The following is a 22,816-nucleotide window of genomic DNA, read 5'->3' on the forward strand; positions in this document are numbered from 1 at the left end:
GCAACACCCACACAACCATAGGCTGTATCAGGGCATGCTGAGAGTTGTAGTTATCTAGTAACTAAATGCAACTTCCAGCATTTTCTGACACATAATTAGAGTAAATAAAATGCAGCACATAAACTGGATAAGCAGAACACCCCCCAGTAACACATGTCCCTATGAAGACTGAAAAATAGTGTTTAAAATATTTTAAAAAGTGCGTATATATGTGAATAAGCCCCTTTCCTAATAAAAGTTTCCAATTTTCTTTTAATAAAAATTATGTACAAAAATGAACATAAGTGGTATCGCTGCATGTGGAAATGTCCAGACTATTAAAATATAATGTTAATTAAACGTACGGTGAACGGTGTAAATGTAAAAGAATAGTCCAGAATTGCTCATTTTTGGTCACTTCATATTAGAAATTTTTTATGGTGATCAAAAAGTTACATCTAGACTTTTCTGGGCTTGGCTTAGGCGTAAAAGGAGCTACAGCTCTCCCTCCGCTAATAGCCTGACATGCTGCGATCACCGTGGACGCTATTAAACCATTAGATCACCGCTGTTAAAGTTGACAACAGTGTCTAAAGGATCTTATATCCATCCCTGGTGGTCTAGTGGGGTGGGGGAATCGTACTATTTTGGTTGAAATTATTTTATCTACCAGGGCAAGTGGATTTTCTTGAGGGACAAGTAGATTGTGTTCCGCTTTAGTCCCTTGGACAAGTAGTTTTTTTTTTTTTTTAATTTCCACACCCCTGTGTATATATACATACATATATACACACACACACAGAACATAGATATCAAAATATAATTTTACTAACACTGAGCCTAATCAGTTTAGTCCCAAAGCAGTAGGAGAGGACTGACCGAGAAAGAAACCAGCAGGGGCCCAAGGGAACCATACAAAAAGGCAGCCCAAACAACCCTTCGGACAGAAAAACGAACCATAGGAACCAAGCACAATGGGTGCGTGCTGTGTCCCCCAATGGATACTCCGAGAAAGAGGTTTTACAGTAAGCATAAAAAAAAAAATCTAACTTTGCTCAGTCGGCTCCATTGGGGGACACCAAGACTGTGGGACGTACCAAAGCAGTCCCCGGGTGGGAAAAAATACCGAGCTCAGAATCAGGCAGAAGACTGAGCCACTGCCGCCTGCAACAACTTGCGACCCAAACTGGTGTCAGCTGACGCAAATGTGTGAACTTTGTAGAATTTAGTGAAAGTGTGTAAGGACGACCAGGTGGCAGCCTTACAGACTTGCAGAGCCGAAGCCCTATTGCTGAGCGCCCAAGAAGCCCCAAAAGGAAAGCATGGAATGTGCAGTCACCCAAAAAGGTGGGACCTTCCCTTTACGACAGTATGATTCAGAGATGGCAGAACAGATCCACCGCAAAATGGTCGCCTTGGAAGCCGGAAGACCCTTGCGACTACCCTCCAGAAGCACAAAAAAGAGTCACCCTGCCAAAAGAAGGAGGTGACTGAAAGACAAATCCGGACAGCCTGGACAACGTCCGGACAATGTAAGAAACGCTCCTTAGCATTGTATGGAGTCTGACAAAATGACGGAAGAACAATCTCCTCGTTCATGTGAAAGGGGGAAACCACCTTGGGCAAGAAGGAGGGAGGAGGCCGAAAAACCACCTTGTCCTAATGAAGGACCAAAAGGGGGGAGCCACAGGAAAGAGCCGCCAGGTCCGAGACCCTCCTAATTGAGGTAATCGCGATGAGAAAGGCGACCTTCCAAGAAAGGATGCGAAGAGGTGTCCCGAAGAGGTTCGAACTGAGCCTCCCTCAAAGCGCCAAACACCAGGTTGAGATCCCAAGGAGGAGTGGGAGACCTGAAAGGCAGCGCAGCATGGGACACGCCCTGTAGAAAGGTGCAGGTGTGAGAATTGGAAGCCAACTGCCGCTGAAACAGAATAGAAAGGGCAGACACTTGACCCTTAAAAGAGCTGAGTGTCAAGCGCTGATCCAAACCAGATTGTAAAAAGGCCAGAAGGCGCAGAAAGGAAAAACTATCGGGAAAACTGACTGAGCATCACACCACTGGAAATAAGCCCACCAGGTGCGGTGGTTAATCCTTGAGGAGGAAGGCTTCCGAGCCCAAAGCATGGTGCGAATCACCCAGAAAGAAAACCCCCAAGCTCTCAGAACCATGGTTTCAACCGCCATGCCGTCAAATGCAGCAGCAGTAAACTGGGGTGGCAGAGAGGACCCTGGGAGGGCAGATCGGGGCAAAGTGGAAGATGCAGCGGTACAACGGCGACCAGCTGAATTACGTCAGCTTACCACACGTGCCTGGGCCAGTCTGGAGCCACCAGAATGGCGGGAACACCCTCTACCTTGAGTTTCCACAGAACCCTGGGCAGGAGAGGGAGAGGCAGAAAGAGATAAGGGGATGACCAGTGCGTCCACTGCCAGAGCCAGAGGGTCTCGCGACTTCGCTACCAAGCAAGGAACCTGCCTGTTGTGGCGAGACGTGAAGGGAAGTACGCTTCCCTCCGAAATCTTGGAGACCTCCTCCATCACCCTGGCGATTGGTATAAGCCACAGCCGTAGCTTTCTGACTGGGCACGGACCGGACAAACGTGTAAGAGGATCTCCTAGTGGAGACAAAGAAGGATGGCTCGGAGCTCCAGAAGATTGATGGGAAAGCGAGCCTCCAGAGGAGACCAGCGACCCTGGCCCGTAAGGTCCAGAAACGCAACCCCCCCCCCAGCCCTGGAGACACCCATCGGTCGTGATGACCTGCCAGTGGAGAGGAAGAAAAGACCGCCCCTGGAGAAGGAGGGGAGAATGGAGCCATCACAGAAGAGACCGCCGAACAGAGGGGCAGAAAAATCTGGGGATCCAGAGTCGATGGGTATTTGTCCCAACTGGCCAAGATGGCCAGCTGGAGAGGACGATAGCGAAACTGGGCAAAGCGGACTTCCTCCATGGCCACTACCATCCGGCCCAGAGCCTCCATGAAGAAGCAAATCGGAACCAGAGAGAGGCGACTGACACCCTTCTGCAGAGAGCGCTGCTTGTCCAACGGAAGACAAACACAGACAGGTGCTGTGTCGAAAAGAAGACCCAGAAATACCAGAGACTGGGAGGGAGAGAGGTTGGACTTTTCCCGGTTGATCACCCAACCGAAGGCGGACAGAGTCTATACCGCGAGATGAAGGCTCTCCAAGTTTTGGGACCAGGACGGGGCTTTGATTAAAAGGTCATCCAGGTAAAGGAGAACCAAGATCCTCCGGGCCCTCACCACCGCCATGAATAGCGAAGCGGAGGAAACGCTGATGGGCACGGAAAATAGGGATGTACAGAAAGGCATCCCGGATGTCCACAGACTAAAGAAACTCCCGCTGGTCCATGGAAGCCACCACAGAGCGGAGGGACTAAAGCCACAACAGTTTAGTAACTTGAGGTCCAGAATGGGACGGACAGAGCCCTACTTCTTGGGGACGATGAAGAGATTCGAACTGGCGGAACTGGCACAATCACTTCCTGAGCGAGGAGTGTAATTAAAGCAACCTGAAAGGCCGCCGGATCGAGGACGGAAGAAACGATCCCTGGGGAGAGAAGCGAACTCTATCTGATAACCATCTGATATGAAGTCCTGTACCCAAGAGTCCTGAACCTGAGCTAGCCAATCGTCCCCGAAAAGAGGCAGAAGATGACACGGGTGGGAGCGCCCCTTCAGTAGGAGAAAGGCTTACGGTTATCAGACTTGGCCGCGAACCCACCAGAACGGTTGTCTGACTTCAAGGAAGGAAATGCCTTGAAGGAAGGGGCTTTCAGAGATTGGGAGTGCGGCTGCTTGGGAAGACGACCCGATGTAAAGGACCGAAAGGGCCGAAAGGAAGCCGCCTTCTGACGGGTATCGGAGCAGCGGTTTGTTCTGCGGCAGCAGAGAACTTTTACCCCCAGTAGCTTCAGAAATAATTTCATTAAGTCGTTTCCCAAAGAGCCAGGAAACAGAAAGGTAAGGCTGGGTTCACACTACAATTTGTAACTACGGTTCCCGTATACGGCTGGAAGTAGGGGGGGCTTAATCGCGACGCCCGCACTCAGCCGTACAGGGGAACCGTATTTAATGCATGTCAATGAGCCGACCGGAGTGAACCGCAGCCTCCGAACAGCTGCGTTTTTTGGCTGTATGCAGTTTCCCGACCGCAGGCAAAAGCGTGGTCGACCGCGTTTTTGCCTACGGTCGGGAAACCGCATACGGCCGAAAAAGCATCCAACCGGAGGCTGCGGTTCACTCTGGTCGGCTCATAGACATGCATTAAATAGGGTACCCCTATACGGCTGAGTGCGGGCGCCGCGATTAAGCCCCACCCCCCTCCTCCCAGTCGTATAGGGGAACCGTAGTTACAAATCGTAGTGTGAACTCAGCCTAACTCTGTTAGAGATTTCTTTGAAGCAGCATCTGCATCCCACGCCTTAAAGGAAATCTGTCATCAGAATCACCCGCACTAAACCTGTTACACAGGCTTGTAGTGCGGGTGATCCTGATTAAAACGCTCCTTACCTGGTTAAAAATGGTTCAGTGGTTCTTAAGATATCTTTATTTTTAGTTTTCTGTTATTCCCTGGCTTGGGACTCAGTGGGAGGTGTTATCATCTGAGACTCGGCCACACGTCATTATAGCTGGGCGGAGCTGCCGCCCGGCTCATGAATATTCATGACCTTATCCTCGTAGTCTAACTCCTTTTTCTAGGTCTGGTGGGGAGGGCCGCGAGGATAAGTTCATGAATATTCACGAGCCGGGCGGCAGCTCCGCCCAGCTATAATGACGTGTGGCCGAGTCCCAGATGATAACACCTCCCACTGAGTCCCAAGCCAGGGAATAACAGAAAACTAAAAATAAAGATATCTTAAGAACCACTGAACCATTTTTAACCAGGTAAGGAGCGTTTTAATCAGGATCACCCGCACTACAAGCCTGTGTAACAGCCTGAGAGAGTTGGCGAGCGAGATCAGCCAAGTCCCCCCGTTGTATGCCTGACAGAATACCCTGTCTTAGCTGGGAAGCCCAAACCGAAACTGCCTTGGCCACCGAAGCGGATGTGAAGGTGGGTAGCAAGGACAAGCCTGCTGCTTCAAAGGCAAATTTCACCAAATTCTTGATCTTCTTGTCCTCAAGATCCTTAAGGGATTCTGCGTCCGCTAGCGGCAGGATAGTAGATTTAAACAGATGAGAAACTGGAGGATCAACTGTAGGTGGCGCTGTCCACTTGGAAACCAGATCCGGAGGAAAGGGAAATAGACTGCGAAAGGGAAGAAGCCCACTCAGGGGGAGGGACGAACAACGAGCGTACCGGAGGAACATCCTGAGATAAAGGAACAGGAGGGATGGCGCGCTTGTTGGTGCAGGCAGAACAAGTGGATTCAGTGGAACAACCAAGCATTTTGGACTTACAGCCCACAGCAGCATAGTAGGCGACTAGGGCCGCGATCACCTGACTGGGGGGAGGTTCAGGTCTGGGGTCGGACATAGGTGCTAGCAAGCAATAGTCCGCAAAGAAAATGGAGCAATCTCACCCAGGTCCTGAGTCCGCATCTGGAGCCGAGAAGCAGGCTGTAGGTGTCCTGAAGAGAAGAGGCAGCAGCAATGTGGTCTGCAGCAGAAGAGAAGAAAGAGGAGGAGCAAAACGCACTGACCAGAGAATGCCTCCCACCAGAACAAACCTCATTGGAGAATGAGAGGGAGGAGTACAGAGAATGACAAACCAAAGCACGCGCACCGAGCTGACCCCTGGTGCGAGCGCAGGACAACTATTGGCTGGCAGCGGGCGGAGGGTGGGAGCACCGCCCAAGCAAAATCCCAGACCCTGCCACAGCCCCAAGTAATGATCAGCGCATCGCGTGCCTGCCTGCACAGGCAAAAGTAAAACAGAGCCAGCCGCGCGACCGCAGCTCAGCTGAAAGGGGCTGTGGTAGGCGCTCAGAGAAAGAACTTAGCTGCTGAGGCCAGATATAAGGAAACAGTAAGCATTGCCGGGGAGGGAAGCTGCCTTGCAATCCCCGGAGCCCTGGCAATCTAGAAAACACTAAAGTGCTACCCAGCATAGAAAAGCACTTCTTCCCAAGAACAAGATAAAAAATGAGAACTTCCCCCGGTGTCCCAGATTTAAGAGGCTCCACATAAAAGGTCTGAAGACTAACAGCCTAGGGAAAAAAAGAGGGAAGGGGGGGGGGGGGTATACTCACCCTGTAGACAGACAGCCATACTCACCTAGGATGTCTTCAGCCAGCTATAATCACCTGCATCACGTCAGGCTGAGACAGCTGGACGAGCAGGGATAGGGGGACACAGACTCAAGGTGCGACCCCAGGTGCTGGTTGTTGGCGGGAAGGGGTTAACGGTGCATATTCTATGCCCCGTGCCCCTTAGCAGCATATGGGGGGGGGGGGGTGGGGGAAGAACAGGTAGCGCCATGCTCCTGAACCCCTACCTAAAAACAAGAGCTGACCGAGAAAGACTATTGGTCTAAGCGAGACACAGCAGTACAAGGTGCTAACAAAAAAAAAAAAAAAAAAAAACACAGACTAGTGGTCTCTAAATTTTGTCCCTCCAAATGTTGCATAACTACAATTCCCAGCATGCCCAGACAGTCAACAGCTGTATGGGTATGCTAAGACTTTTAGTTTTACAACATACAGTTTAGAGACCACTGTACAGATGTTGCATAATCAACAGCTGTATGGGCATGCTGGGAGTTCTAGTTTTGCTAGAAGGCCACAGTTCAACAGATTCCTCACCACTCACCGATAATGAGCAAGGCCACCCGCACCTAAACATGCTACCCCCTGCTCTGCCCGGACTACCATGGGTGAGTAGAGCAGGGGAACTTAACCATGAATCCCCTGCCCCCTGATCTGCGATTGGTTGGTCGGTCCCAACCAATCTCAGGGATATGACTGGTGGCACCTCTGCCACCTCACTGCCTATTCTTCAGAGTGATTGGTGCTGTCTCAGCACCAATAACCCTAATTTTCCAGGCCAATGGGTCACCAGAGACACGTTTAGCTTTGATGTAAGCTGTGATGTAACCTCTTAAGGACGTAACGGTATGTCCTGAGTCCGCTCACGTTTTAGAACACAGGGCCACGGCGCGTCGGGCCTAGCACCTAGCAATGGCCGGGACCGTGGCTAATAGCGTGCAGCACTGATCATGGTGCCACGCGCTATTAACCCTTTAGACGCGGTGTTCAAAGTTGATCGACGCATCTAAAGTGAAACTAAACTACCCCCTGGCTAGCTCAGCAGGCTCTTCGGGATCACCGCAGCATCCCGAAAACCTGTAGGACAGCAGGAGGGTCACTTACCTTTGCCTCCTGTTGTCTGATCGCCGAATGACTGCTCCATGCCTGAGATTCAGGCATGAGCAGTCAAGCGGCAGAATAATTGATCAATGGTTTCCTATGAGAAACCATTGATCAATGTAAATATCAGTGTGTGCAGTGTTATAGCCCCCTATGGGAGCTATAACACTGCAACAAAAAAAAAAGTGGAAAAAAAAAAAGATCATTTAACCCCTTCCCTAATAAAGGTTTGAATCACCCCCCTTTTCCCATTAAAAAAAAAAAAAGGTGCAAATAAAATAAACGTATGTGGTATCGCCGCGTGCGGAAATGTCTGAATCAAAAAATTATATTGTAAATTAAACCACATGGTCAATGGCGTATGTGCAAAAAAATTCTAAAGTCCAAAATAGTGTATTTTTGGTCACTTTTTATATCATGAAAAAATGAATAAAAAGCGTTCAAAAAGTCCGATCAATACAAAAATAGTACTGCTTTAAAATTCAGATCACGGCGCAAAAAAGACACCACATATGCCCCATACGCGGAAAAATAAAAAAGTTATAGGGGTCAGAAGATGACAATTTTAAACGTATACATTTTCATGCATGTAGTTATGATTTTTTCCAGAAGTACGACAAAATCAAACCTATATAAGTAGGGTATCAATTTAATCGTATGGACCTACGGAATAGAGAGAAGGTGTAATTTTTTACCGAAAAATGTGCCGCTTAGAAACGGAAGCCCCCATAAGTTACAAAATTGTGTTTTTGCTTCAATTTTGTTGCACAATGATTTTTTTCCCGTTTTGTCGTAGATTTTTGAGTAAAATGACTGGCATTACAAAGCAGAATTTGTGGGGCAAAAAATAAGCCATCATATGGATTTTTAGGTGCAAAATTGAAAGAGTTATGATTTTTTTAAGGTAAGGAGAAAAAAATGAAAGTGCAAAAACGGAAAACCCCCTGCTCCTTAAGGGGTTAAGGAGCCCCTCAGTTAATGTGCTGGAATGGCGCCAGTGATCGGTAGAGCGCAGGGCATACCTGTACGCCGTAGTGTCTTAAGGCCCAGGCACCAAGAGCGTACAGGTACACCCTGCATCCTTAACAGGACGCAGACAACTTCAATTTTACATCTTTTGTTTTATTCTCCTCCCTAAAAGGCAGAACTTTATTTTTCCCCCCATCTACAGTCCAATATGAGGGCTTTTTCTTAGCAAGACCAATTGTGCTTTGTTATGACGCTTTTCATTTTACCATAAAATGTACCAAGGCACAGTGATGTACATGTATGCCACGTGTACTCTAAGAGTTAAAGTAAGGCTGGGCTCACACCACGTTTTTGCAATACAGTTCCCGTATCAGGTTTTTGATAAACGGATTCCTCAAAACCTGACTAAACTGTATCAAAACATGTGTACAAATTTTAATCCGTATACGGTTGAAAAAATTATGTCCGGTTGCATCTGAGAGTTTTAAGAAAAAAACGTATACGTTTTTCACTTTTTCTCGCGGTGGCGGTGATAGGACTCAGGAGGACTCCAGGACAGGCAGGGAGAGAGAAGAGGGTGGCGGCGGCAGTCTCTGGCACCGCAAAATCTGCTGCAGTTTATTGATTTAAAGCGCCCGCTTTAAATCAATGATCTGAAGCGGTGTCACCAGGGGGGATAAATAGCCGATAACTTACACAGGAATATCGGTATAAGTTAACGGCTATCGGCCCTAACCTCCACAGAGTATCGGTATCGATATCGGTCGATCCCTAGTTTTGGGTATGGGGAAAAAACTGACAATTATGCTACAGGATGCAAAACAGACACAACCGCATGCATCTTTTAGCATACGGTTTTCAACGGAAAGTCAATGCATACGGTTTTCAATACGGCTCAATACTGTATTGCAAAAACGTGATGTGAACCCAGAGTAAGTAAATTACAATTATGCTTGTTATGGTATGCACTTTAATAGACAAAAAGTTTAACATAATGTCAGTGCCCATTTAAGCCACCTTAATAGTACAATTTTATTGGTACAAGAGTAGATGGATAGACAGATGGAAGGAAAGATAAGTGTGAAGTAGGGCTGCACGATATGGGGAAAATGTGCGATTGTGATTTTGGGCGTAAATATTGCGATTTCGATATGCGATGCGATATATGAAAAAAAAATGGTGAAATCCCCCCCATTTCATGCCCAATCGCCTCCATTTCACATCTACCTACCCATTTTATGTCCACCGCCTATTTCACATCTCCCCCTTGTCACATTCTCCACCCCCGTCACATCCACCTCCCTTGTCAACCCCCCTTGTCCCATCCCCCACCCCCTTGTCACATTCTCCTCCAACTTGTCACATACTTCTCCCCCTTGTCACACCTCCTGTCACATTCTTCTCCCGTCACATCCCTCCTTGTCACATTCTTCCCCCCCCCCCCCCCCCCCGTCACATCCTTGTATTCTTGTACTGCAGCAATACATTGGGTTTCCCGTGTGGATTTCCAATCTCCCGCAGGACCCAGGAAACCTAGTGTATTGCTGCAGTACAAGACCTTTCCCCATCAGCCAATCACTGGCTTGACACGTGACACCACTGCGGCCAGTGATTGGCTGAAAAGGGTGTACTAAGAAGAGAGGAAACTCCGGAGCGCACAGAGACGAATCTGCAGGGACCAGGACTAGGCGAGCAGAAGGTTTTTTTATTTTTCTCCCTGTGCCCTTAGCTCAGTGTTATTCTAGCAGGGTGCCTCCAGCTGTTGTGAAACAACTACTCCCAGCATGTCCGGACAGCCTTTGCCGGTCAGGGCATGCTAAGAGTTGTAGTTTTGCAACAACTGGAGGCCCCCTGGTTGGGAAACACTGACTTTTAGTATTTAAATTTAGTTTTTACGGGAGCCGGCCCGAGCAGATAATCGCATGTTTTCCCGGGGGGCCGTATCGCTATATCGCAAAAAGCAAAAATCGCGATTCGATTGCTTTTGCGACATATCGTGCAGCCCTAGTGTGAAGATTCATAACTATAAGGATTCTGGGATGTGCTCTAGCCCAGCGCTTCTCAATCTGTGAGACGCCCCCTAGTTGTTGGTGAGGTGCAGCTGGGGAGGCAGTTTTCATAAAGGTGGTTATAAGCTGCACAGCACTTTCCCTGTCTGCAACAATGTCTGGTTTAGTAATTTTATTGGCTCATTTTATACTTCTTTTACTGTTAGACTTTAGGAGGTAAATGAGAGGAGGACTGAGGAATATTCTTCATTTCTACATGGACGTCCACCACAGATGCGGAGGCTCAGGTATAACTTCGGCTCTGGAATAATATTTGGACTGACTGATCAGAACTTTCCACTACACATTGGGGGAAATTTATGAAACCTGTTGCCATAGCAAACCGATCAAATTGCTTCTAAAAAATAAAAGAAGTTATCTGATTGGTTGCTATGGGCAACTGCCCCACTGATCCTCTGCACAGGTTTGGATAAATCTCCCCCATTATATTTCTGTTTAATCTGGAAAAGTTCTCTGTCCATTCATGGTATTGGAGATATTGTGCAGCCGGAGGGAAGCAACATGGCCGCCAGGCTGTGGTGATGTCACATTCTAAATGACATCACAAAGAACCAGAAGCAATGAAACCCCTGCGCACAGACATTTCAGCACCTTTGGATTCTTTACTTAGCGGTGAAGACTTCAATTCACTTAGGAAGGGCGAGCTAAATCATATATTTGGCGTTTACTTCCTGCTTTGTGTTTTTGTTATTTTCATTTTATTTACTTTATTACATCCAGGCTAAAACCACCTGAGTCTAGAGAGGGAGGACCTACCTCCATCCCAGGACCCATGGGTTCCCGGGAGGTGCGCGGCATGAATGCCGGCAATATCGCATGGCTGCAGCGTCCAGAAAATGCGGGTAAGTAATATTATTAAGAGACCATTTTAGCTTATGTTTTATAATCAATATTATAACAAAATGTCATCTTCTTCTTCATATATTTGTTCTCATTTAGGCCAGACTATTCGCCGGGAACGGCTAAGATCTGATCAGCGTAGAAGGGCGGAAAGGATGCAGGCCAGGGCTGATCTTCAGCGGGGAAGACCATTGGGAGGAAGGGACAGAGGCCGCCCCCTAGTGAGACCACCACCAGCTGAGGGCAACCATGAGCGAGAGTGGCCCCCCCAGATACCAGCCGACAGGCCCAGCAGGAGGGAGACCATTCAAAACCTGCCCAGACGTCCAGCAAGACCTGAGGAGATGTGTGCCATCTGTCTGGCAGAGTATGAAGAGGGAGAAGTGGTCACTGTCATTACATGCGAGCACCAGTTCCATCACCCGTGCATCGCCCGGTGGCTACTAACAAAATCCCACTGCCCCCTGTGCCGAGAACGCTGTTTCCCTCGTAGGAGATAAGCAAAAAATAAATTAATTAACTTAGTTACCGAAGTAGTTTTTTAAGACAAGTATTCATGTGTATGTGGAGATTTGGAGAGAATGCAGTTGGCCGACAGCTATCAGAAATGTACCACCAGCTTAGGCCTGTGTCAGGGAAGAGGTAAAATAGAACCTTTATGGGGGTACAAGCCTTGGGAGGGAGATTCCTATGATAATGCTGTGTGTACTGGTTGTACTAGCCTCCTCTGACCAGCACCATAGAAGCAATTATTATATGCATCCACTAGCACTCATCTAAGGACGTGCACATTTCACAACCTTTTGAACACCAGGTGGCACCATACTATGTAAGGAAATTAAGAACTTCTTTTTGTGTACATATATGGCAAGTGTTGTTAATATGCCATGATCTGTGCAATAAATATATATATATATATATATATATATATATATATATATATATATATACATACATACTGGAGGAACAACTCCTTTAGTCATTTAGTATGGATACAAAGCCATCTACAATAAAGATAAACACAGCACCACATAGAGAGGGCACCCTGGGCAAGAACAGAGGACATGAACCACCATCTTCTCTACAGGGATTGACGCTTTCTGAGAGTGTACACTCAAATCTCAGCTAGAAAACAACCAAAAAGCATCTCCTGCATTCACCAGCCTCCTGGCAGCCTCATGTCTCATCTAAAAGGGACAAAATGAACACAATAAAACCCCAAACACCTGTCAGTCTGCATTCTCCGAATACCAACAGTAGAGATCTGCGGCCCAAATCCTGCTGGCCCCTCCATGTTTGGCTGTTTACCAGCTCAGGAGGCAGGGTCTTTAAGAGGTTTTCCAGTTTCTATGGTAAAGTATGTTGTATAAGCATGTTACACCTCTTAGGCAGAGTTCACGCACTGCAAAATTTGCTAATGTATTTTTATTGCACGGATTGTAATTTCTTGATCTCGCTGAAGTTTTTCGTAAAAAAAATCAGAGCACATAAAATACAAATGTTTCGATATGTGAATCCAGCCTAAGAGTAATTTTGCCATTCTGAAACGCATGTGGTTTTCAAACGCATTTTGAGTTTCAAACAACAGAACTGCAAAAAAACTATAGGAACAAAGACTAAGTAAACACGACAGATAAGGTTTGATAAAGAAACTGGCAGCCTGAAGGTGCCAACACACCATCAATACTATCAGCTGAACAGTTATCTCACTCGACACCAAGTCCCGCCCCCACCCCCCATACATATACATATACACACACACACACACACACACACGAACATTCAGCTTGGTCGACCATTCATGTGTTCAAAAGAGAGGTAGAGGGTAAGCTCCTGCCAGACAGTTTGGTAGATGCTAAAGTCGTACTCCACTGCCCCCGAACGCTTCGAGTGGATTGTGGGGGTCATGACGTCACGCCATGCCTCCTCAATGCAAGTCTATGGGAGGGGGTGCGGACGCCACACCCCCTCCCATGGACTTGAATTGAGGGCACACCCCCTCCCATGGACTTGAATTGAGGGGGCGTGGTGTTACGAGGGGCGTGGCTATGACCCCCACAACCCACAACCAGCGTTCTAAAAAAAAAAATGCCGGCTGCTGCACAGAGATCACGGGGGTCCCAGCTGCTGGACCCCCATGATCTGACATCTTATCCCCCATGCTTTGGTTAGGGGATAAGATGTCTAGGGGCAGAGTACCCCTAAATCTAACAAGCCCAATGCTTCTTTCTCTCCATATCATCTGACAGGGAAGAGTCGGCAGGGACATGGACCCCTGTCAATTGTTAGGTCAACAGCTATTTAAAGTGTATGGGCACCTTAAGGGTAGGGTCACAATGAGCAGATACGCAGCATATTTGACACTGCGAGAAATCTGCAAAGTATCGGGAAATAAGCTGCTTATGCGCTAGGAGCTGACACACAGGGCTTTCCCCACCGCAGACCTGTGTCGGCAATAAGGTTCGTGAACTCCTGTGTAGTATTTATGTGCGGTGATCTCGATGTAAGGAAACAATGTATACCACTAACCATTACCTGAACGGCAACTGGCAAAACAGAGTGTTTCAGGTTAAGTGATGGGACAACTTTCTTCTTCTCTCTTATTGGCAGTCTGGGTGTTGGAGGCAAGCATGGCGCATGCTGGCTCCACTACCGAAAAGAGACTTTAGGGCATTTACATTTTATGGGGCAGGGTCAACCAACCTGTAAGTGTGCATTTGTAAATCTACTATTTTCACATTATTTCAGGGTGTACTGTACTGCTTTTTACTTTTACTATAATAAAAACGTTTTCTTTTTGGGTTGCAGGGTTATTTTTGGGAGAAAATTGCGGTCTGTGCCACCAGCAACTGTTCTGCACTGTGTGGCTGGACTACCGTTTAAAAAAAATATATATATAAAAAATAAATATTTAAATAAATAAAACATCTGTACCTCCAAAAAGTGCTGATCAGAAATGATTCACTGATCAGTTAAGGGCAATCTGCACAGGGGGTACAGTCCATCCAAATAGCACAGACGAATTGCTGGTGGCACAGACCACCTACACTAGGGGCAGGAAGCAGCAAGTACAGACAGCAGGTCACTTAGACCAGTGGTCTCTAACCTACGGCTCTCCAGATGTTCTAAAACTACAACTCCCAGGCATGCATGCTGGGAGTTGTAGTTTTGCTAAATCTGCAGAAGCGCAGTTAAAAAGTAGATTATTTATGATCCAGGATCCATTGGGGGACACAGAGACCATGGGTATATCTTGCTGCCTCTAGGAGGCTGAAACTAGGCCTACAAAAGAAAGCCGGCCATTCCTGGCAGGATATACCCCGCCTACTGACCCTGAGTGTTAGGATCTATTTCTCCCTGTGATCAGTCAACTCCAGCCGTGTTGATGAGCAGACAGATTTAATGTACATGTATCTATACAGGTGGATGTTCTCTTACAAGCAGAGAAACAGCTCCGCAGAAGAAAATCATACCCCAAAATAGATTACAGCCCATTTATATGTCAACACTCTAAGTGTAAGCTTATTGGCTAAGGAAACCCCGGTGGATAATGGTGTATAACTATTACCAATCACAGGGTTTCTTTACACTTTCTTCCTTATCATAGAAAAAGCTTGTTATCCAACAAAAACCTCACTATTTACTAAGGTCATTTGGATATTTTTCTACCTTCGGGGTGCTGACAAGGACTAGGACAATGGTTAATTGAAACTCGATAAAACCGGCCAACACATACATTTATGTATATATATATATATATAAACAAAAAAATACAGCAGCACTCCATTATGGATGAAAAAAGTGGAGTTAGGCTTTATTCATCAGGTGCAGTACATCAGCGTGTACTGCACCTGATGAATAAAGCCTAACTCCACTTTTTTCATCCATAATGGAGTGCTGCTGTATTTTTCGTTTATATTTGGAGACCCTGCCCGGGTTGGACCAGCTTGCACCCGTAATCCACATGGGAGTGCGGTTCCCCTACAGGAATATATATATTACACACACACACACATACATACATCTATTTACATATATACACATACACAGAGAACATAGATATCAAAATATAATTTTACCAACACTGAGCTAATCGGTTTAGTCCCAAAGCAGTAGGAGAGGACTGACAGAGAAAGAAACCAACAGGGGTCCAAGGTAATCAGACGAAAAGTGAGCCCAAACAACCCTTCGGACAGAAAACCGAACCATAGGAACCAAGCACAATGGGTCGGTGCTGTGTCCCGGGGTGGGAAAAAATACCAAACTCAGTATTAGGCAGAAGACTGAGCCACTGCCGCCTGCAACACCTTGCCACCCAAACTGGCGTCAGCTGACGTAAATGTGTGCACTTTGTAGAATTTAGTGAAAGTGTGCAAGGACGACCAGTTAGCGGCCTTACAGACTTGCAGAGCCGAAGTCCTATTGCTGAGCGCCCAAGAGGCCCCAAAGGAACGCGTGGAATGTGCAGTCACCCAAAAAGGTGGGACCTTCCCTTTACGACAGTACGATTCCGAGATGGCAGAACGGATCCACCGCAAAATGGTCGCCTTGGAAGCCGGAAGACCCTTGCAACTACCCTCCAGAAGCACAAAAAAAAGGAGTCACCCTGCCGAAAGGAGGAGGTGACGGAAAGACAGATCCGGACAGCCTGGGCAACGTCCAAACTATGTAAGAAATGCACCTTAGAATTGGATGGAGTCGGACAAAATGAAGGAAGAACAATCTCCTCGTTCATGTGAAAGAGGGAAACCACCTTGGGCAAGAAGGAGGCCAAAAAATCACCTTGCCCTGATGAAGGACCACAGGAAAGAGCCGCCAGGTCCGAAACCCTCCTAATTGAGGTAATCGCGAAGTAAACCCCCGAGCTCTCAGAACCGTCATGCTGTCAAATGCAGCAACAGTAAACTGGGGTGGCAGAGAGGACCCTGGGAGGGCAGATCAGGGCGAAGTGGAAGATGCAGAGGTACAACCGCTAACAGCTGAATTACGTCAGCGTACCACACGTGCCTGGGCCAGTCTGCAGCCACCAGAATGGCGGGAACACCCTCCGCCTTGAGTTTCCACAGAACCATAGGCAGGAGAGGGAGAGGCAGAGGCAGAAAGAGATAAGGGGATGACCAGTGCGTCCACTGCCAGAACCAGAGGGTCTCGCGACTTCGCTACAAATCAAGGAACCTGCCTGTTGTGGCGAGACGTGAAGAGATCCACGTTCGGGGTCCCCCAGAGATCGCAGATCTGTGCAAAGACCAGTCCCCCAGATCCGCAGAAGGGCGTCTGAGAAAGTCTGCTTCCCAATTCTCCACACCCAGAATGTGGATCGCGGAGAGAGTAAGAACTCGAGTCTCGGCCCAGAGCAAAATCTTGGAGACCTCTTCCATCACTGAGCAACTCCGCGAGCCGCCCTGGCGATTGATATAAGCCCCAGCCATTGTCCGAATGGGCACGGACCGGCTGACCCTGTAAGAGGATCTCCTAGTGGAGACAAAGAAGGATGGCTCGGAGCTCCAGAAGATTGATGGGAAGGCGACCCGTAAGGTCCAGAACCCCCCACACCCACGGAGATTCGCATCAGTCGTGACGACCTGCCAGTGGAGAGGAAGAAAAGTCAACACCTGGAGAAGGAGAGGAGAATGGAGCCATCACAGAAGAGACCGCCGAACAGAGGGGCAGAAGAATCTGGCAATCCTGAGTTGATGGGGATTCGTCCCACCTGGCCAAAATGGCCAGCTGGAGAGTACAATAGCGAAACTGGCCAAAACGGACCGCCTCCATGGCCACCACCACCATCCAGAACCTCCATGCAGAAGGGAATCGGAACCAGAGAGAGGCGACTGACACCCTTCTGCAGAGAACGCCGCTTTTCCAACGGAAGACGAACACAGGCGGCTGCCGTGTCGAAAAGGAGACCCAGAAATACCAGAGACTGGGAGGGAGACAGGTTGGACTTTTCCCGACCGAAGGCGGACAGAGTCTGTACCACGAGATGAAGGCTTTCCAAGTTTTGGGACCAGGATGGGGCTTTGATTAAAAGGTCATCCAGGTAAGGGAGAACCAAGATCCTCCGGGCCCAAAGGATGGCAATCACCACCTCCATGGGTAGCGAAGCTGATGGGCAGGGAAAATAGGGATGTACAGATAGGCATCCCGGATGTCCACAGACTAAAGAAACTCCTGCTGGTCCATGGAAGCCACCACAGAGCGGAGGGACTCCATGCGAAAAGGACGGAGCCGCAAATGGCGGTTTAGTAACTTGAGGTCCAGAATGGGACGGACATAGCCCTCCTTCTTGGGAACGATGAAGAAATTCGAGTAGAAATAACGCTTCCCTGGAGAAACTGGCACAATCACTTCCTGAACGAGGAGTGTACTTAAAGTGACCTGAAAGGCCGCCGGATCGAGGACGGGAACGGAAGAAATGATCCCTGGGGAGAGAAGCGAACTCTATCCGATAACCATCTGATATGAAGTCCCGTACCCAGGAGTCCTGAACCTGAGCTAGCCAAACATCCCGGAAAAGAGGCAGAAGATGACAAGGGTGGGAGCGCCCCTTCAGTAGGAGGAAGGCTTATGGTTATCAGACTTGGCCGCGAACCCACCAGAACGGTTGTCTGACTTCCAGGAAGGAAATGCCTTGAAGGAAGGGGCTTTTCGAGATTGGGAGTGCGCCTGCTTCGGAAGACGACCGATGTAAAGGACCGAAAGGGCCAAAAGGAAGCCGCCTTCTGACGGGTATTGGAGCAGCGGTTTGTTCTGCGGCAGCAGAGAACTTTAACCCCCAGTAGCTTTGGAAATAATTTCATTTAGTCGTTTCCCAAAGAGCCAGGAAACAGAGAAAGGTAACTCTGTTAGAGATTTCTTCGAAGCAGCATCTGCATCCTTCACCTTAAGCCACATGGAGCAAAGAATTGCAACTAAATTACCCGAGGCAAAAGCCACACATCGGGCTGACTCCAAGACCGCTCAACAGAGAAAGTCTCCAGCCTGAGAGAGTTGGCGAGCGAGATCAGCCAAGTCCCCCCGTGGTACGCCTGACAGAATACCCTGTCTTAGCTGGGAAGCCCAAACCGAAACTGCCTTGGCCGACCAAGCGAATGCGAAGGTAGGTAGTAAGGACAAGCCTGCTGCTTCAAAGGCAAATTTCACCAAATTCTTGATCTTCTTGTCCGCAGGATCCTTAAGGGATGCTGCGTCCGCTAGCAGCAGGGTAGTAGATTTAAACAGATAAGAAACTGGAGGATCAACTGTAGGTGGTGCTGTTCTTTTGGAAACCAGATCTGGATGAAAGGGAAATGGAGCTGGAATCTTCTTGGCTCCCTGGAATCGTTTGTCCGGATGTTCCCAGAATGTCCGGTGGTAGCCTTAGATTGAGGTGTGTTAGACTTAGAAAAAGGAGACGGGGACCTGGGATGGTTACCGGGAGAGCGGCCCCTAGAGAGGCAATGCTGCCAGCGAGCTGGGGAAGAGGAGCGCGATTTACGGGAAGAATGTCTATCCCGAGTACACGACTCTGGAGAAGAGTCAGCAGAAATCACTTTAGGGTGCTTGCGAGAGTGCTGAAAGTGGGGTTCAGACTAAAACTGAGCGGGACTCCCTGGGGGGCCATGCACAAGAAAGACCGCTCCTAGGCAGAGGCCACAGATCTGGAAACCCAGCCAGGTCGGAGATCGACTGCGAAAGGGAAGAAGCCCACTCAGGGGGAGGGACGAATACGCGCGTTCCGGAGGAACATCCTGAGATAAAGGAACAGGAGGGATGGCGTTCTTGTTGGTGCAGGCAGAACAAGTGGATTCAGTGGAACCACCGGGCATTTTGGACTAACAGCCCACAGCAGCATAGTAGGTGACTAGGGCCGCGATCACCTGACTGGGGGGAGGTTCGGATCTGGGGTCGGACATAGGTGCTAGCAAGCAATAGTCAGCAAAGAAAATGGAGCAATCTCACCCAGGTCCTGTGTCCCGCATCTGGAGCTGAGAAGCAGGCTGTAGGTGTCCTGAAGAGAAGAGGCAGCAGCAGCAATGTGGTCTGCAGCTAAGAGAAGAAAGAGGAGGAGCAAAACGCACTGACCAGAGAATGCCTCCCACCAGAACAAACCTCATTGAAGAATGAGAGGGAAGAGTACAGAGAATGACCCACCAAAGAACGCGCACCGAGCTGATAGGAGCATCAGTGACCCCTGGTGCGAGCGCAGGACAACTATTAGCCTGCAGCGGGCGGAGGGCGGGAGCACCGCCCAGGCAAAGTCCCGGATCCGGCCACAGCCGCGGCCCCAAGTAATGATCAGTGCATCGAGTGCCTGCCTGCGCAGGCGAAAGTAAAACAGAGCCAGCCGCGTGACCACAGCTCAGTTGACAGGGGCTGTGGTAGGTGCCTAGAGAAAGAACTAAGCTGCTGAGGCCGGATATAAGGAAACAGTAAGCATTGCCGGGGAGGGAAAATGTAGAAAACAATGGCAATGTAGAAAACACTAAAGTGCTACCCAGCATAGAAAAGCACTTCTCCCCAGAACAAAATAAAAAATGAGAACTTCCCCCGGTGTCCCAAATATAAGGGGCTCCCCATGCAAGGTCTGAAGACTAAAAGCCTAGGATAAAAAGAGGGAAGGGGTGGTATACTCACCCTGTAGACAGACAGCCATACCCCCCTGCATCACGTCAGGCTGAGACAGCTGGACGAGCAGGGATAGATAGGGCAACCCGGACCCAAGGTGCGACCCCAGGTGCTGGTCGTTGGCGGGAAGGGGTTAACAGTGCATATTCTATGCCCTGTGCCCCTTAGCCGCATATGGGGGAACAGTTAGCGCCATGCTCCTGAACCCCTACCTAAAAACAAGGCCCTAGTTATAAAAAGAAAAAAAAAAGAATAGAAGACCAGGTCTGGAGAACTCCAAGAACTGCCTTTTACTAACACGGAGCTAAAACTGATTAGCTCAGGGTCAGTAGGCGGGGTATATCCTGCCGAGATATACCGACGGTCTCTGTATCCCCCTATGGAGCTGACCGAGAAAGACTATTGGTCTAAGCGAGAACCAGCAGTTCAAGGTGCTAACAAAAAAAAAAAAAAAGAGACACAGACTAGTGGTCTCTAAATTTTGGCCCTCCAAATGTTGCAAAACTACAATTCCCAGAATGCCCAGACAGTCAACAGCTGTATGGGTATGCTAAGACTTTTAGTTTTAAAACATACGGATGACCACAGTTTAGAGACCACTGCACAGATGTTGCATAATCTACAGCTGTCTGGGCATGCTGGGAGTTATAGTTTTGCTAGAAGGCCAAAGTTCAACAGATTCCTCACCACTCAGCAATGATGATCAAGGCCACCCGCACCACTGCTGCCGCTAAACATGCCTAACCCCGCCTCCCGCTCTGCCTGGACTACCATGGGTGGGCAGAGTAGGGGAACTTAACCATGAATCCCCTGCCCCCCGATCTGCGATTGGTTGGTCGGTTCCAACCAACCAATCTCAGGGATATGACTGGTGGCACCTCTGCCACCTCACTGCCTATCCTTCAGAGTGATTGGTGCTGTCTCAGCACCAATCACCCTTATTTTCCAGACCAACTGGTCACCAGGGACACGCTTAGCCCAGAAAAGCTGTGATTTAACCTCTTAAGGACCAAGGACGTAATGGTATGTCCTGAGTCCACTCCTGTTTTATAACGTGGGGCATCATAGCGCGTCGGGCCTGGCACCTAGCAATGGCCGGGACCGTGGCTAATAGAGCGCGGCACTGATTGCGGTGCCGTGCACTATTAACCCTTTAGACGCGGTGTTCAAAGTTGATCGCCGCATCTAAAGTGAAACTAAACTACCCCCGGCTATCTCAGTGATCAGTGAAGATCAGTGAAGATCATTTAACCCCTTCCATAATAAAGGTTTGAATCACCCCCCTTTTCCCATTTAAAAACAAAACAAAAGAAGTGCAAATAAAAATAAACATATGTGGTATCACAGAGTGTGGAAATGTCCAAATTATAAAAATATATTGTAAATTAAACCGCACGGTCGATGGCGTATTCGCAAATAGTTTCCAAAAGTCCAAAATAGTGCATTTTTGGTCACTTTTTATATCATGAAAAAATTCATAAAAATCGTTCAAAAAGTCCGATCAATACAAAAATGGTAGTGATAAAAAATTCAGATCACAGCGCAAAAAAGAGCCCTCATTCGCGGAAAAATAAAAAAGTTATAGGGGTCAGAAGATGACAATTTTAAACGTATAAATTTTCGTGCATATAGTTATGACTTTTTCCAGAAGTACGACAAAATCAAACCTATATAAGTAGGGTATCATTTTAATCGTATGGACCTACGGAATAGAGAGAAAGTGTAACTTTTACCGAAAAATTTACTGCATGGAAACGGAAGTTACAAAATTGTGTCTTTACTTCAATTTTGTCGCACAATGTTTTTTTTTTTCGTTTCGTCGTAGATTTTTGAGTAAAATGACGGGTCATTACAAAGCCGAATTGGTGGCGCAAAAAATAAGCCATCATATGGATTTTTAGGTGCAAAATTGAAAGAGTTATGATTTTTTAAAGGTAAGGAGAAAAAAGTGCAAAAACGGAAAAACCCCTGCTCCTTAAGGGGTTAAGTAGCCCCTCGGTTAATGTGCTGGAATAGCTAGAATCAGTGATCGGTAGAGCGCAGGGCATACCTGTACGCCCTAGTGTCTTAAGGCCCAGGCACCAAGGACGTACAGGTACGCCCTGCGTCCTTAACAGGATGCAGATAACTTCATTTTTACATCTTTTGTTTTATTCTCCTCCCATTCTAAAAGGCAGAACTTCCCCCCATCTACAGACCAATATGAGGGCTTTTTCTTAGCAAGACCAATTGTACTTTGTTATGACACTTTTCATTTTACCATAAAATGTACCAAGGCACAGTGATGTACATGTATTCCACGTGTACTCTAAGAGTTAAAGTAAGGCTGGGCTCACACCACGTTTTTGCAATACAGTTCCCGTATCAGGTTTTTGATAAACGGATTCCTCAAAACATGACTAAACTGTATCAAAACATGTGCACAAATTTTAATCCGTATACGGTTGGAAAAATTATGTACGGTTGCATCTGAGTTTTAAGAAAAAAAACTTATAAGTTTTTCACTTTTCACTCCATTATGAATAAAATTTCACTTGTTTGATTGAAATTCCAAGAAAAAAACTGTGCAAAGTCAAAAACCGTATGGAACTGTTTGCACATACGGTTCTGTACGGTTCCCATTGACTCTCATGTAAAAAAAACAAAATGTATACGGTTGAATACTGTTTTTCACCCGGACCAAAAACTGCGGTAGGCTATGGCTTTGGGTAGGGATGGACAGATTATCGGTTTGGCCGATATTATCGGCCAATATTCACGATTTTGGACATTATGGGTATCAGCAATTACCTTGCCGATAATCCGATAATGCACCGCACCACTGCCCCGGCCAGAGACCGCAGCCCCATTGCCTCCCCCATGCCCGGTTTTATAATTACCTTGTTCCAGGGCCCGGGCTCCGCACTTCTTCTGGCTCCTGCAGCGTCCTGTGTTACGCTGTGCGCTGCGCAATGACGAGTGACGTCCTCAACGCGACGTCACAGTCAGTGCGCACAGTGACCGCTCAGGAGGACGCCGCA

The 22,816-nt window shown here is 47.8% G+C and overlaps 2 protein-coding genes across 5 annotated transcripts in view; one reads left to right on the forward strand and one right to left on the reverse strand.

Moving 5' to 3' along the window:
• Nucleotides 1–22,816, reverse strand: part of AFTPH (aftiphilin) — a 174,014-nt gene that overhangs the window by 120,037 nt on the left and 31,161 nt on the right. The window lies entirely within an intron of this gene.
• On the forward strand, nt 10,945–11,795 carry LOC130362872 (uncharacterized). The gene is made up of 2 exons (XM_056567970.1): nt 10,945–11,191; nt 11,289–11,795. Exons 1-2 carry the CDS (start codon nt 11,122–11,124, stop codon nt 11,687–11,689), a joined length of 471 nt encoding a protein of 156 aa, XP_056423945.1. The 5' UTR covers nt 10,945–11,121; the 3' UTR covers nt 11,690–11,795.

This window comes from Hyla sarda, chromosome 3 (genome assembly GCF_029499605.1).
Source record: "Hyla sarda isolate aHylSar1 chromosome 3, aHylSar1.hap1, whole genome shotgun sequence".
NCBI classification, from domain to species: Eukaryota; Metazoa; Chordata; class Amphibia; order Anura; family Hylidae; genus Hyla; species Hyla sarda.

What these genes read in the sequence shown, in the direction of transcription:
- LOC130362872 (XM_056567970.1), top strand. Translation starts at nt 11,122, where the DNA reads ATGGGTTCCCGGGAGGTGCGCGGCATGAATGCCGGCAATATCGCATGG. An exon ending in GCAGCGTCCAGAAAATGCGG is followed by an intron (nt 11,192 to 11,288) that starts GTAAGTAATATT and finishes GTTCTCATTTAG; the next exon opens with GCCAGACTATTCGCCGGGAA.